At 45.7% G+C, this 15500-nt stretch overlaps 1 protein-coding gene across 1 annotated transcript in view; it reads left to right on the forward strand.

Moving 5' to 3' along the window:
* Positions 1-15500, forward strand: part of POLA1 (DNA polymerase alpha 1, catalytic subunit) — a 2011520-nt gene that overhangs the window by 537917 nt on the left and 1458103 nt on the right. The window contains exon 24 of the mRNA XM_085622423.1: positions 7381-7505. Coding sequence (XP_085478549.1) covers positions 7381-7505 — 125 coding nt within the window. The remainder of the gene's footprint in view (positions 1-7380; positions 7506-15500) is intronic.

Raw genomic sequence — 15500 nt, forward strand, 5'->3', positions numbered from 1 at the left:
GGCGACACAGCAGGAATCCATTTCCATAGATCTAGTTTCGGCTGAACGCAGCCTTAATTACAAATCACCATTTTGAACGCCATTGCAAGTGCTTTAGATATACTTGTAATTCACTAAACCTAGAAAATATACTTTCAAGATTTCCCTGTATTCACAATCAGAGATTTTTATACATTTCCTTTACTATGTGTACTTATGGTTAATGTTTTAATATAACAATGTTTATTGAGGAGAATGGCCGTGGCATTGCGGTGCGAGAATGGGTACGTGCATATCATTGGCAGATCGTACTGTGAAGTTAAAAGGGAATGCGAATAGTGACAGTGGTAAAAAAAAAAAAAAAACAGCCGCAGGCGTGTGCTTTCACTGTGATTGTGAGGCTGAAAAATAGACATTCTCCTCAAGTGCTTCAAGGGTGTGGTCTCTGATTGGCTGCAGTTTGGTTCTGTTAAAACAATGTGAATTTGTTAGCTTTGTCATTTGCTTTCTCTATGGCTATTGATGTTTATTCATAGCACTGTTTGTTGTAATTACCATGGGACTCCCTCAATGACAACAAGGAAGATTCAAGCATGGGAATGTATGAAAGATGTCAATACTGGAGAACCACAGTGTACAGTTAAGTAACTAATTTTTTCCTCATCACAGTTGCAGGCCAAGCCACTCTGCAGAACTTTACTGTTGTCTGGTCACTAGGATTATATGCCACATTTATGTAAATTGTGCCAAAAACTGCAAAATAAGTGGCACATTGTCTGTGTATTTTTATTTATTTGAGCTAGAATAACTAGTTACTTACCTTTGGTAATGCTTTTTCTGGTGGATACAGTATCTGCCCGTGGATTCCTCACCTTTTTGAATTTAATTACCCCAGTGCAAGCATTCCACGGAAATTATTTTCTTAGCTCTCCCATGTCGACGAGGATGTCATAAAAGCATGGCTCCGCTCGCGACACTGTATGACATCACTGGAGCCATAAGATGACCTCATCGGCGTGCTGACGTCAGTCCCACCATTTGTTTTCCTGAGCCTCCGAGGCAAATAGGCGGACCGACAACATTTGCACAAGTATACACAGTATACGTAATATATATACAAATACATAGTATATACATAAACAAAGGGAAAAGCCAATAAACAAAGCACTTCCTGGCAACAAACTGTATGCATGAAAATGACATATAAAAACCATGACAGACCGTTGTAACTTTTTGGGTATAAACAGGAGGACAACGGGGAGGCGGGTGGGTCAGTGAGGAATCGGGCAGATACTGTATCGACCAGAAAAAGCGTTACCAAAGGTACGTAACTTGTTCTTCTGATGGATACATCTGCCTGTGGATTCCTCACCTTTGAATTGAATCCCCAAGCCGTACCTCTACCGGCGGAGGGTGTCCACCTGACTATATCAAAATCATGCAGAACAGAGCGTGCAAAATGGCCATCCCTCCTAACCTCAGAATCCAAGCAGTAATGCTTCGCAAAGGTGTGGAGGGAAGCCCAAGTTGCCACCTTACAGATGTCCACAACAGGAACACCTCTAGCCAAAGCAAAAGAAGAAGACTTGGCTCTGGTGGCATGAACTCGAATACGTTCAGGCGGCTCCTTCTTGGCCAGGGCGTAGCAGATCTTGATACACAAGATGATCCACCTGGAGTGTTCGTTTGTGGACAGTTTTTTTCCTTTCATTCGTCCAATGTAGCCCACAAAGAGTTGATCATCCAGCCTTTGTTCCCTAGCCCTGTCCTGGTAGAAGCTGACTACCCTCTTAGGGTCTAGGCGATGAAGTCTCTCCTCCTCCTTGGAAGGGTGAGGGGGTGGATAGAAGGTAGGTAAGGTAATAGACTGTCCTAAATAGAAGAAGTAATCACCTTGGCCAAGTAAAGCAGCCCTGGCTCTTAGAACCATCTTTTCTGCATGAATGGTTAAAAACTGAGGTTTTGAACTAAGCCAGAAGCTCATTTACCCTCCTAGCCGAATATCCCTTTTCTGTAGCCACAGCGCAACCCTGCTGGGCCAAGGAAAGTGAAAATCCCAGAATGTCAGACAAATGGGCCTTCACACCATTTTACAAATTTAGATCACCTAGATGAATAAATAGATTTGGTGGAGGTTCTCCTGGATGATAAAATAACATCCACCACATCGGGTGGGAAAGGGAAAGAACTCGGGTTGCCCCATTCAATCTCCAGGCATGAAGGGGCAGGCTCTGGAGTTGGGGGTGTAGAACCTGCCCCTACGACTACGAGAGGTCGTCTTCCCTGAGAGGGAGACGGAGCGGAGGGCGCGACGAGAGGTGAGGGAGATCTGTGTACCACACCCTTCTTGGCCAATCCGGGGCGATCATAATCACTTGGGCCTGGTCTTGGCGAACCTTCCTCAGAACTCGAGGAATTAAGGGTATGGAAGGAAACGCGTAAAGGAGTTGCGAGCTCCAATCCAATTGAAACACGTTCCTCAGCGCCCCCTGCATCCGATACTGAAGGCTGCAGAACGACTGCCAGTGCGCGTTCTCCCAAGTGGCAAAAAGGTCCACCCGGGGAAACCCCCACATCTTGAAGATGTGATGGACCACCTCTGGGTGAAGACGCCACTCGTGATCAGCCGAGGAATGCCGACTGAGACTGTCCGCACGTACATTCAGCACCCCGGCCAGATGATTTGCAATCACACAAATCTGATGGCCTTGAGCCCAGGATCAGAGTCGCAGAGCCTCTCTGCAGAGACGATGCAACCCTACCTCTCCCTGTTTATGTACCACTTTGCGGTAGTGTTGTCCGTCAGGACTTCAATCGACTGACCACGGAGGGAGGGAAAGAAGGCCTTGAGAGCCAAACGTATTGCCCACAATTCCAAAAGGATGATGTGAAGCAACCTCTCTGGAGGCTGAAAGGGCTTTCCTTGAGATAGGTTGCCCTGCACACTCCACCAAGACAGTTCTGCTGCAGTGTCTATGGAGATTCTGATCTCCCTGAGATCTCCATTGTGCTGATACCACTGCCTGCGGAGGCACCACTGGAGTGCCCTCATGCCAGCGTGTATGGTTGACCAACAGTATGCAGGAAGCGAACAGACTGAGCAGGCGTAGGACCTTCAGGACTGGAACAACCGCTCTATCATGAAATAAAGGAATCCTCTCCTGTATGTCGAGAATTCTCTGCGGAGGCGGGAAAGCTCAACACACAGTAGTGTCCAGTACTGCCCCTTTGAACAGTCTGCGCTGAGAGGGCACCAAGTGAGATTTGGGTACATTTATTGAGAAACCCAAGTTGAACAACAGTTTCATTGTTGCATACAAGTGGCGCAACACCATCTCTGGAGACTTGGCTTTTAGCAGCCAGTCGTCCAGATAAGGGAGAACAGGAACCCCTGACTTTCTGAGATGTGCTGCCATCACCTTTGTGAAGACCCATGGTGCAGAAGTGAGACCGAACGGAAGAACCGCAAACTGGTAGTGTTGTGACCCTACCATAAACCAGAGATACTTCCAATGCGACTTCAGGGTGGAAGGATGAAACTATGCATCTTTCAAATCGATTGGCACCATCCAGTCTTCCTGTTGCAGCGCCAGAAGATCCTGAGCCAAGGTCATCATTTTGAACTTTTCCTGCCGGAGGTAAAAATTCAAAATCCTGAGGTCCAGGATCGGTCTCAATCTGCCGTCCTTTTTGGGAATCCGGAAATAACTGGAGTAACATCCCCGACCCCTTTCCTGCTCTGGAACCCCCTCTATTGCCCCTTTCTGCAACAAGACAAGAACCTCCTGTTGTAAGAGCAGTAAATGGTCCTCTGAACACCAATCCTGGCAAGGAGGGTAAGGAGGTGGAAATTCTAGAAAAGGGAGGGCGTATCCATTTTCCACAAGATTCAAAACCCAATGGTCTGAAGTAACCAATTTCCAATTTTGTAGAAAATGGGACACCCGACCCCCTGCAGGACCAGCATGCTCGAAGATGAGGGATCTAGAGCTGCTTTCCTTTGGCACCTGTGGGGGGGGGGGGGGACAGGAGAAGAGGAGGAGGAGAAGGAGGAAGATTACTGCCGAGAGGCTCCTCGAAGACTGCCTCTACTTTTTCTCCTATACGACCTGTACAGAGGACTCTGCTGTTGAAGTTGCTGAGCCTGCTGACTGCCTCGAAAGGAAGCCGCTTTCCCAAAACCTCAATACCTCTTGTAGCCATAGCCCCTAGGCTGAGACTGCAGCCCTACTTTCTTTAAAATGCTGCAAAGCAGAGTCCGCTTTGGTACCAAACAATCTTGAGCCATCGACAGGCAGATCCAGTAGAGTAGCCTGAACATCTGACGAAAAACCTGAAGATCTGAGCCAGGCATGTCTTCTCGTAGCAACTGAAGAACCAATTACCCAGGCAACCGAGTCTGCAGTGTCCAGTCCCGACTGAATGACCTGACCGGCAGCTGCTTGTGAATCTGAAAGAGCCTCAAGAAAATGAACTTGATAACCCTCAGGAAGTTTAGGGGCCAATTGCTTAACAGTCTATAAGGGCATGAATGTACCTTCCAAGCAAGCATGTCGCGTTTGTAGACTTCAGCACCATACTTGCTGAGGAAAACACTTTTTTGGCTGACTGTTCTAACTTTTTTGAATCTCTAACCCCCGGGGTGGTAGGAAAGGACCCAGACGACTGCTTGGAACAAGAAGCTTGAACCACCAAGCTTTCTGGAGATGGATGGGCAGAAAGAATAGCTGGATCATCAGGAGCAGGTCTACATCTTCTTGCCACTGATCTGGAAACTGCAGGAGCAAACAAGGGCTTCTGCCACACCTCCATAATTGGCTCTGTCAACGCCTCATTGAAAGGCAGTAGAGGTTCACTAGAAGAAGAAGCCGAATTAAGGACTTCAGTCAGAATATTTGACTTTACTTCAGCTGAAGGCAACTGAAGGTCCAACAATCTAGCAGCTTTTCTGATCACCACATAAGTGGTGACATCCTGAGAGGAAAAAGCCTTTGGTGAAGAAAGTTCCCACTCCTGGAAAGTATCTAAGCCACTAGCCACATGTAGACCTTCGAATTAGTCTACGGAGTCGAGAATCTCCCCTTCCTCTTGCTCCTGCTGGTACTCATCTTCCTCTAGCAGCCTTTGTGCTTCTCTCCTGGATTGCTGCTTCTGGATCGGCGTGGGTGGTGCCAGCCGTGGCACTGGTGACCACGGCGCTGGCGTTGAAGGAGGACCTTCCAAAACAGGAAGTGGCACCGATCGAATCCGAGATGGCACCGGTTCAACACCAAACTGATTGAGGTTTCGGAGTCAAAAACCTCAGCGCCGGAAACTGCCAAGATGCTGTCATCGGCATGAAAGGTACCTGGGCATACTGCTGGGGGATGCCGAAGTCAAGCGCACCCACGGGGGCCAGAAGGCGCACCGGTAGGGTAGGATGCCCTGGCAAACATGCCAAACATCGCATTCAGGAAATGCGAGGAATCCGCTCCTGGTGCTGGGAAAGGAGGGTAAGGATCCGAACCCCCTTGATCTGGAACCGTCCGAGACCGTACAGGAGGGTGGGGCTGCGGAGCCGGTGACATCGGTGCCTGCACAGGCGAAGCTTCAGGAACAGGAGAAGACTCTGGGAGCCAGAGAATTCCTGGGCGCTGAGAACACCTGGGCGTCTGAGTCTCTGGGCCCTGGCAAATCCCTCGGAGCTGGTGAGTGGATCGGAGTCGCCTGCGGAGAAGGAGAAGGCGATGGAGGAACAGTCTTTCTCTGCGCCGCTGAACAGATGAGGCTGATCTCGAAGCCTTGCCCTTGGAAGAGCGACGTTGTGAACCGTGTCTTCGCTTCGACGACTTATGCTTCTCCGACTTTGAAGTATGTGAGGTTGACGACTTCAAGCGCTTACAACCCCTCTTCTCTTTTTTCGCCCTTGCCATGAAGAGTTTAGCTTCACGTTCCTTCAGCGCCTTTGGGTTCATCTTCCGACAGCACGAACACCCTTCAACGTCGTGGTCCGAAGAAAGACACCAAAGGCAGTCGTCATGAGGGTCTGTCATAAACATATGGCCCCCACACTCCCTGCAGGACTTGAAACCAGACTTCTTCAAAGTAGCCATTCCTACAGAATCACAAAGAAAATGGGAGAAACAAAATAATCACAGAGAAATGGAGAGTCCCAGAAACAACTTGAGCGTCGACGGCGCGGAAAAAAGGGAACTGACGTCTGCATGCCGACTAGGTCTTCTTATGGCTCCGGTGACGTCATACGGTGTCGCGAACAGAGCCGTGCTTTCATGACGTCCTCGTCGACGTGGGAGAGCTAAGAAAAGAATTTGTGGAATGCTGGCGCTGGGGTAATTCAATTCAAAAGGTGAGGAATTCACAGGCAGATGTATCCATCAGAAACATTTTAATGAAATTTTAAAATGATGCAGCAAATGTATTGCATCTATAGTTATGGGTGATTTCCATAGTCACAAAGTTGCATACATTTACTGGTCCTCGCCATTAACAATTTCAGTTTGTTCAATGAAAGTAAACCTAAACATTCCATTTCTCAACAGTGCCCATTCTTAACTGCACTTTGAAGAAAACCGCTTTTTCAAGCTGACTATTCCAAAATAAACATGCAATATAAATGCATAATGGGTAACTTGTGTAGTGTGGTTATGCATTTTCATCCCGGGGTGTTACTAACCATTTGTCCCGTAGTTTGATGTAATCAGAACTTCCTAATGACAGTATTGGACGGTATTACTTGGTTGCCCATTACGTATCCTGTGTGTATGTGTATATAGGTTTATTTTTAATACCCACATTTACAGTTATGGCTTTGAGAGGCTGTCAGTCAAACACTAGCTGTCGTGGGGCATGTTAAATATGGGATGCTTATTTAGGAGACCAATTTCTTGTTTGCTTGTGAATTTTAGCTTATCGGGTATGTTCTGTGGATGTGAAACCTCCACAAACAAGCATAGTTTATTCTTGAATGCAGCCATGCACTCCCCATGATTTCATGTATGTGCCTCCAACCTAGAATGAAACATAATTTACGTCTGTGACCATGTTACTTCAGATGCCACAATCCGAATGTGTCCAAGCAAATTCATATATATATATATATATATATATATATATATATATATATATATATATATATATATATATTTTACAAATGCTCTTTGATACATGATGCTCATACTATCTTTAAGGAAAAGAGGAAATTGAAAATGGCTGCCAAAGGGAATCTATGTGCATGAGTTGGCACCGAAAAAAACAGGGAGCAGTGGGTGCTTAGACTGTAGCTTATATATATATATATATATATTTATTTAACTGTTCCTCTGAGATTTCAGAGCCCTGAAGCGAGTTGATTTCCCTACCGTTCTTTAAACTTTCTTACAAAAATGACCATTTCTGTTTCAGGTTTCTATGACAAATTCATTTTGCTTTTGGACTTCAACAGCTTGTACCCATCTATTATCCAGGAGTTCAACATCTGTTTCACAACGGTGCAGCGGTTGGACTCAAATGTGCGAAAAAACCCTGAGGTTGGTTATAAGACTTAGTACTATCTTTAAGGTTTTTAAGATTATGGTTTTAAGAAAATAAAAAGTTTACCTCAAGTTGCTTGCGTTTTATCCCTCCTCGAAAGTAGCTTATTAGCTGCTTGTGTTATTATTTTTTAATTTTGTAATAAAAGGTAATTGTTAGTTTTATGTTAGAAATCAACTAACTTAAACTATTTACGTGAAAGCTGATCAAATACTGTACTTAATAGCTTCAGCAGATCACCAGAAATGGAACAGTGGTGTTAATTAAGACCGGTTCTTCTAGCGAGGGATCCTCACAATGCTCATGGGTGCCCACCCCAAATATGTGGGAATAGTGCTGCCAGTTAGTAAAAGCTGATGAAAGGACTCCACTGCAAATACATAGAAGATAGAAAAATAACATGAACGCGTTATTTATTAGATTTTTTTTTTCTCCTTTCAAATTCCCTGGAGGGGGCATAAAATTGCGTGAGCATATTGTGCCTTTTTTATATTCTCTTCGCTATGATAGAACAGTTCACTGATATTGACGATCGGATTGTATTTCACTCAAGCATGCATTAATGGTTGTAGAGCCCCGCTTTCAATGGCAAATGTGTTTTTTTTCTAAAAGTGTTACCTACATGTCCTTTACATTCCCTTCTTTTGCTGATATCACGCTCGTTTCTTGTGATTGCACTGCACGAATAAAGATGTCTTAAATATTTAGGAAAAAATCATTCCAAACTTATTTGGAAAGTATGTTCTCAGTGAAGGGAACTGGGACTGAATCTGAATCCTCTGCACAGTACGATTTCTATGCTTGGCATTTTTGGAACTCCGCAGAGGAAATAGGGCTGCGAAACCCTTCTCAGTGCATTTGATCCAGAAACTAAGAGTTATTCTGCTGGGTGGCTCAGCATATACACTTGGCATGTTTTACTTTCTACATTCCAAACAAATTCACCTGTCAGTTTTCTAGCGAAGATGGTATCCTTACAACGTGAAGTTTTTTCCAAATGTGTGAAGCTAAGCCCAATGCTAATTATAGTTCAAATGCATTATTTGCTGCATATTCCTTCATACCTTTCACTTTTCTCAACGTTTGATGAGTTACTCTACACATAGCTGTTGCCCATCCCCATGACAGTGTGGCTTATATAACTTTGCAATAATGCACACTATGCAAGGGGTAACACTTTTGGGATTTTCTCTAATCTGTTTGCTTTTCTTCCTCGGAAACAATGTTTTAAGGTTTCATTTGCTCATTAACCTTTATCTGCATCAATTTCTCTAATGTAAATACGGTGTGGATTGCGGATGGGAAGGTCAGTCAAGCGCCTTGTTTAAGTGCCTAAAAGAGGGTCTTCAAATCTTGTGCTGTTAATACATGCACTTTATTTAGTGGGAGTGAAGGGATGTGTTACAAGTCTAACGCACTCATTTCGTTTTGTGTTTGGTAGCTATAGGCAGGCAAGCACCGCACTGCTCTGTCATCAGCTTGCAACCACCCTTCTGTAGATGTTTACTTTCCACGCCATATTTTTGCTAAAACGTTTTAAACATGCATCATTTTGTTTATGTAAACCAGATGAAAGCTAAAGTATATTGAACTCGTTCAGAATACATTTGCTCAGTGAACTTCCAATGTTGGTCCGTCTGAGCACTGTACTACCTTCAGGTCCGCCTTCTCAGATGTGCCAGGATAGTTCGGGTAAGCCAGAGGGGAGTTTTAGCGCGTTATAATTATCGGCGGCACAGAATTTAGGTTCAGTATAGCGAAGTTCTTAAGAGTGCATACAGGGCACAAATAACGAAAAGCGCAGGGTGACAGTTGGTCCTCGAGAGCGTACCAAGTTGGCGACGAGTGAGCAACAGTGAGGAGAGCAGCAGGAAAGCAGGGATTCCCAATCCATAGCTTTGATGTGGGCTTACCTCTGGACCCCTACGCATGATTCTGCTCATATGCTCGGTCTGTGCATCGTTTGAAAAGATGCGAATGAGAACTCTTTATAGTAGATTTGTATTTTGTCATTAGTCTTGTGTCTGGTTATAAATACAGTGTTCATTTGGAACAAATTTGGCGTAAGGAGCAATGACCATATTCTAACTCTGGTTCTTAAAATGGAGGGGGGGAAAAACCCTGCTTCCTCCACATTGCTGCCGGAGAGCATATTTCGAAATTAACTCAGTGGCCATATAGACCAGTTCAGAGGGGCTTGCAATACATGCTGAAACCTGCAAGTCGCCTCTTTCTCGCGCTTTTCAAGAGTCTGCTGAAAAAGGACATTTAGCAAGGTGCATGGCTCACCTTCCCACCTGGGAAGATGCAGTTTTGTGAACTTTCCCAGGCCTTTTAGGGCTTAGTCTCTGTGGCTTTCTCACAAGGTATCCTTGCCTTTACCAGGCCGGTAGGTAAATACAAATAGTGATTTATGCTTTTACCATCTGAGCCTTTATTACTTGCAAACTAGAAATCACATTTCCTTCTTCGAGTTTCATCTTATTTTTTCTGGTATGAAATGTGTTTTAGCACCACTTAAAGTGATTGCAGTGAAACTGTTGTACACAAACCTTTCCCTTCGGTTTTAAAAGTTAATGTATGAAGGCTGCTTCTTGCCTTTTAAGAAACATGTCCCTAATGGCCCTGCTTCCTGTGATACCGCACATGTCACATTTCTAATGAGCTGGCAGAGATTTCCTTCACTCAAGTACACGTTTGCAAAGTAATCGAGAGAACATTTTGTGCTTGCATTTGGAGGTGCACAAAGGTTTTGTTACCAAATGTTGGACTCGTTTATAGTTTTGACAGTGGGTGTCGGGTGACGTGCTTCTAAATCACCACAGCACTTGTACAATGAGTGAACCTAGCTATAAGACGCCACACTTGTTAACCTGCATTTGAAAGTATGGGACCTCCTCTGAACGGAAGAGTAGAAATACGGCCACCCTTCTAAAAAATGTGGTGATTTCTTGTGTTATATTTTTTTAATCGATCCAGGGAGCCGGTTCTGCAATCCAGCATTGTCCAAGGTGAGCGTTTTTGTTCCCCTCCTTGCAGAGTGTTGGGTAATCTCCCTTTGGATGTGGACGATCAGTTTAGGATTACCTCATCGAAGGTGGTCTAGGATTGAGTCGAGGTACAATACATTAGTTATCACAGTTGCAACAAAGATGCAAGGGTCCTACCAGGGTTGGGTGTTTATGAAATACCTAATAATTTAGCATCTCTATAAAAATATTTACAGTTGCAATAATCGGAACAAAGCAAACGCATAACAAGAGTGATAATGTCAATGCCCTTGTAAGTTAGGCCTCTCGGTATTACAACTCAGGTATAGTTTGTGATTAGAATATGACTGAGCACCAGAACTCATTTCAAAATGAAAACACCAAAGCACCTCAATGCAGTCAAGAGAAAATATTGGATGAGTTTCTCCAGTGTTCTAAAACTTCGTGTTTACAATCTCTACCGTTTCACAATAGATCTGATATTTAGTAAAATGTTATTGCAATGCTTTTAAGTAACTAAGCAAATATTTAAATTAACTTGAAACTATCTGATCACGAGCGATGTAATGAAAGCATGAAAAAACAATGATGCAGTACTCCCTCCAAACATCGTTAATTTGTAACTAGCTCGCAAATGTTTTCCTCCTGATTGCATTCACGATAAATGGATAAAAGGCAACACAGTGGGTAATACAGTATTTCTGCAAAGCAAAATGAGTATCTTCATGCTTAGAAACGTGAAATAAAGTTTCTCCCTCTTTTAAGGTTCGCGTTAGCCAATCTCTGCAAGTGAGAATGTCTTGTAACCTGTGTGCCATAGGGATTTGGGGACAGTGGTTCCTCATTGAGTGGGAACCAACTTTGATGGGAGGGTTAGAGAGGTGGACTGAAGTTTAATCCTCATAGACAAGTGTGTGAGTCTACAGGACTCACATGGCATACACTAGGGCCTCTCAGGCCTTTCACAATCTGGCCAGCTCACAGACCTGCCGGGCACTGGACTTCTGCACATAAACGATGGAAGGACGGTGCTCAACAGCCAGCCAGTCACTACCTGACTCATATACATAAGACATCTATTTCTTGAGGGAATCTCACTTTTGGTATTTGAGGTAGAACTGGGCTTCTAGGTTCTGTGTCAATGTGTTTCCTTCTTGGGTTGGCTGGAAGGTTCCAGACATGCAGGTCTTCAGCAGGACATTTGAGTATAGCTTTTGTACAGCCTTTTGGCTTCTTCCCAGTGGAGGAATAGAAATAGGAAGGAGTTTTCTGCAGTGCCGGATTCCTTTAACCACTGTACGTTTTGGGGGGGGGAAGGGGGGTGTACTGTCGCGTGGCCGATGAAGACATTGTCCACATCAATAAGTTAGTATGAGCCCGGCAACCATGATGATGCTTTTGCGCACGTAACTACATGGCTTTATTTTTGCAACACTGTTTTATGCCTTTCACATGAGAACCGTCTGCTTTGTTCTTTCTCTGCCTGTTCCTGGTGTTTAGTCTGAAAACTGTGAGCAAGGTTGATAAACAATGCCCCTCTGTTGTGGCCGAAATGCCTCCGGGTCGTACGTTGCTTAGATGGTCCTCCTCTCGACACCACCTCGGTCTGAACGCAAGTACACAGACTCTATGGAGTGGTCAAGCGGGGGAAGGGAAGGAAGGGGACATCGGGGAGGGAGACCTGTGAAAAGAACAAGACATGTAAAAACACCACGATCACCCACAGCTGCTTCCTTTCCTATTCCAAGTTAAACAAACAAAAAAAAGGAAACTTAGGACCCCTGAGGGCAGTACCTGCAAGGAAAGAAAGCCTGTAGGAGAGTAGGATCTGCACTTATGTTGCCCCACTTTTTTTCTGATAACACTGGTTTCTGGCTATAGTCTGGCTGGGTCCCTGCTAATCAGGGCCCCAGTCTCTCTAAACAACTTGGAGTGCATATTAGATGCACTAGTGATTGGATACTGTGGTACCTTATGAGCCCCTAGTATATGGTACCAAGGGCATAGCTACTTCACACGCCTACCAGGGGCTGAAGCATGTATTATGCCACCCCTGGAAAGCAGACTAAATCTGACACCGCAGGCCTGCTACTGCAGCCTGGGTGAGGTAGTGTTAGCACTCCTCACTGAGGTATAGGTTCCTATATCTCACCATATACACACCTATAAACCTATCAGTCCCCCCTAAGGCAGGCCCTATCAATCCTGAGGGCAGGGTGCTTGGTTTACAATGTGAGGGGGTGCCTCTGCATGAGCAAGACCCCTCTGCAGCTGGCAGAGTCTATTCTCTGTGGCTGTTTGTGGATGCGATTAAACCATATACTGTGCATTATAACCTGGTAAATACTAACTTTGGAATGACTGCATCAAAACATGTCGTGTTTGGTGTCAAACAACTTTGAATCATACCCCCACACCAGTAACTGGTGTGGGAGTATGATCCCACCCTTCTAGAGGGGACGACATGTACCCACTGTGGAAACACGGTAGAAATCTGAAAGAGCCCTGGCATCACAAAATGGATGCCACCAGCACAGACACTGGGCTGCCCTCCTGCTGCTTACTGAAACCCGCAGTGGAGGAGGCCCCACAATAGGCATCCTGTCACAGGGAGGTGTCACCACCTTCCAGACAGGATTTAGTGTTTTGGGACTGGGTGGGTGCACTCCTAGAGTGCTTTGAAGTCCTGCACTGGGGGAGCAGTAGGCTCCTTTGTGCATATGCCAGCTCAAACCGGTTCAGGGGCTACCTGTCCCTGCTCTGGTGCGAAACTGGACAAAGGGAAGTGGGTGTATCCACCCCCTACCCTGACCCTCCCAGAGGAGTGGTCATAAAGCTAGTCCCTCCCTCCCTTTCTTTTAGTGTAAGATAGGGAACCCTTGCCATTGCAAACTAGATATCTCTGGACGACGCTTTACAAGAAGAATCCTGGCCCTTCGACGTTCCACTACCTTTGGAAGACAGAAGAATCTCCCTTGGAGTCAAGGAGTGACTCCCCTGCTTGGCAGGCACCAAAAACTTGAATCAACGGTCGCAAACTTTCCCGCTGGAGTCTGAAGTCCCTGCAGCCCCGGAAGTGGATTTGCTGACTTCTCGACAGCCATTGTGAGTCCCCAGCAAAGCTGATGTGAGTGGACCCCGCAAGTGACTAGGAACAGCAATACCCGGGTACTGTGCACTATTGTCGAATGCAACCCCTTCACGAGGTTCTACGAACTTGTGCATTGGACCACGTGTGGTCCAAGCCTCCAGCAGGATTTCCCTCGAAAATCAGAGGCCTACCTCGTCCCAAGTGACCGTGGGCTCCTGTGAAGTGAATCCTCACGAGGCGTCTTCGCGATCCCTTGCCCGTTGGCTTGTGGGTCCCCTGAAGACTTTCTCATCAAACCAAATGGCTCCCCTGGTTGCTCCAGGCCTGCCCTCACTTACCCTCGCTGGGTGAGTCCCTCAGACTTTGCTGGTCTGCACCGCTGACTTTCTTCATTTTCCACGAGACTTGCTGTTGCCAAGGCTTGTTGGCTCTAATCCGGTTGCCGACACCTCAGTAAGCTGCAGACTTCGTTGGACACGCCGAATCCAGCTCCTGGTCGTCCTTGACGCCTCCTGGACCTCGTGGCTGAAGAGTCAAAACACCCTTGAACACCTGAAATCACCCGACTTCTGTGGGCATCCATCTTCCTGGCCCCGGATCACTGGCAAGTGACTGTGAACACTGTCCCTTCTGCTTTCAGGTCTTGATCTTGAATCCAGCCTTGGATTCCACCGGATACTTCTTCAGTCTTCACAAGCAGCAAAACTTCTTCGGCTTCCATTGAAAACGACGACGCGACCCGACACCAAAAGACACCTATGCACCCAGCTTCCCTGGGTGAGGTAACTCGTGCACTCCGGTGCTCCTGTGAGCGTTGGCCCTCAAACTACTTACCTTGTAAGTGACTTGCTTGTAGACCTCCTAGAAGTACCCTTAAACTCTAAAAATCCAACCGTGACTTGCTCCATTGAAATCAATAGGGAACCCGCGGCTGTGTTCTCACACTGCACGCGTCTCCCGTGGGTCCTTTACTTACCTGCCTTGGGTGGATTAGTGAAGCCCCAGCGATTCTATAGGCCCTAGGCCTTGTCCCCTTGCAAGTCGACTTTCCTAAACCTCTTTTTTAGTATATGGTCTGGTACGCCCCTAGGGCCCCAGCCCTATTTGTGCTTAACTTATTGTGAAACGTTGATATTTGCATATGTTCCTAATTTCTAATCTCATAAAGAGATTAGTAGAGTGTGTCTAGTAATAAATACATATATATTTGATATATATACCCGTGTGGTGTCCTTTCATTTGCTAATTCAAGAGATTATAAGGTAAAACAAGCTGCTTTACATTCCTCTGAGACTTAGCCTGAAGGCTGCTCTCCACAGCTACCACTAGGATAGCTTTCTTTAAAAGGTTGTCTTAAACCTATCTACCATAAGAATCGAATTGGACTGGTGCAAGGTAGCCACTATAACTAGTGACCAGCATATGCCAGGCCAACTTCTCACAAAGCCTTTGCTCCTACTCTGTGTATCGCCCAGGATGTGTATAAGTTACCAGCTTGACCTAGAGGTGAAACGTAACAATCAACAAATATCACAGCTTTATCATCACATAAGCAGAGGGGTACACTAAGAACAGAACAACGTACCATTTAGTCAATACAGTTTTGCTGAGACAGGGGTGTGGAAGAGCCGACTTTCAGCTCTCTCTCTATACCCCTGCTTCTAGATACACAAAGAAACACACATGAGTAATGAACCGTATCTACAAGTCCCCCAACTCCTCAAGAATCAAGTATTGGTCCTCGGTTGCAATATGTCTTGCACAGAGGTTTGAGGACCCAACTGGGGTTGTCCACAGCGCACAAGGAGAGTACTCCACAGTCTCACTCACTCTTGCACTGTATCACAAACCCCTAGTACTCGCCCCTTGCTCCGGGCGGTGTTACTGAAGGAGACTGGAGGATACTTCTT

Source organism: Triturus cristatus, chromosome 8, assembly GCF_964204655.1.
Source record: "Triturus cristatus chromosome 8, aTriCri1.1, whole genome shotgun sequence".
Taxonomy (NCBI): Eukaryota; Metazoa; Chordata; class Amphibia; order Caudata; family Salamandridae; genus Triturus; species Triturus cristatus.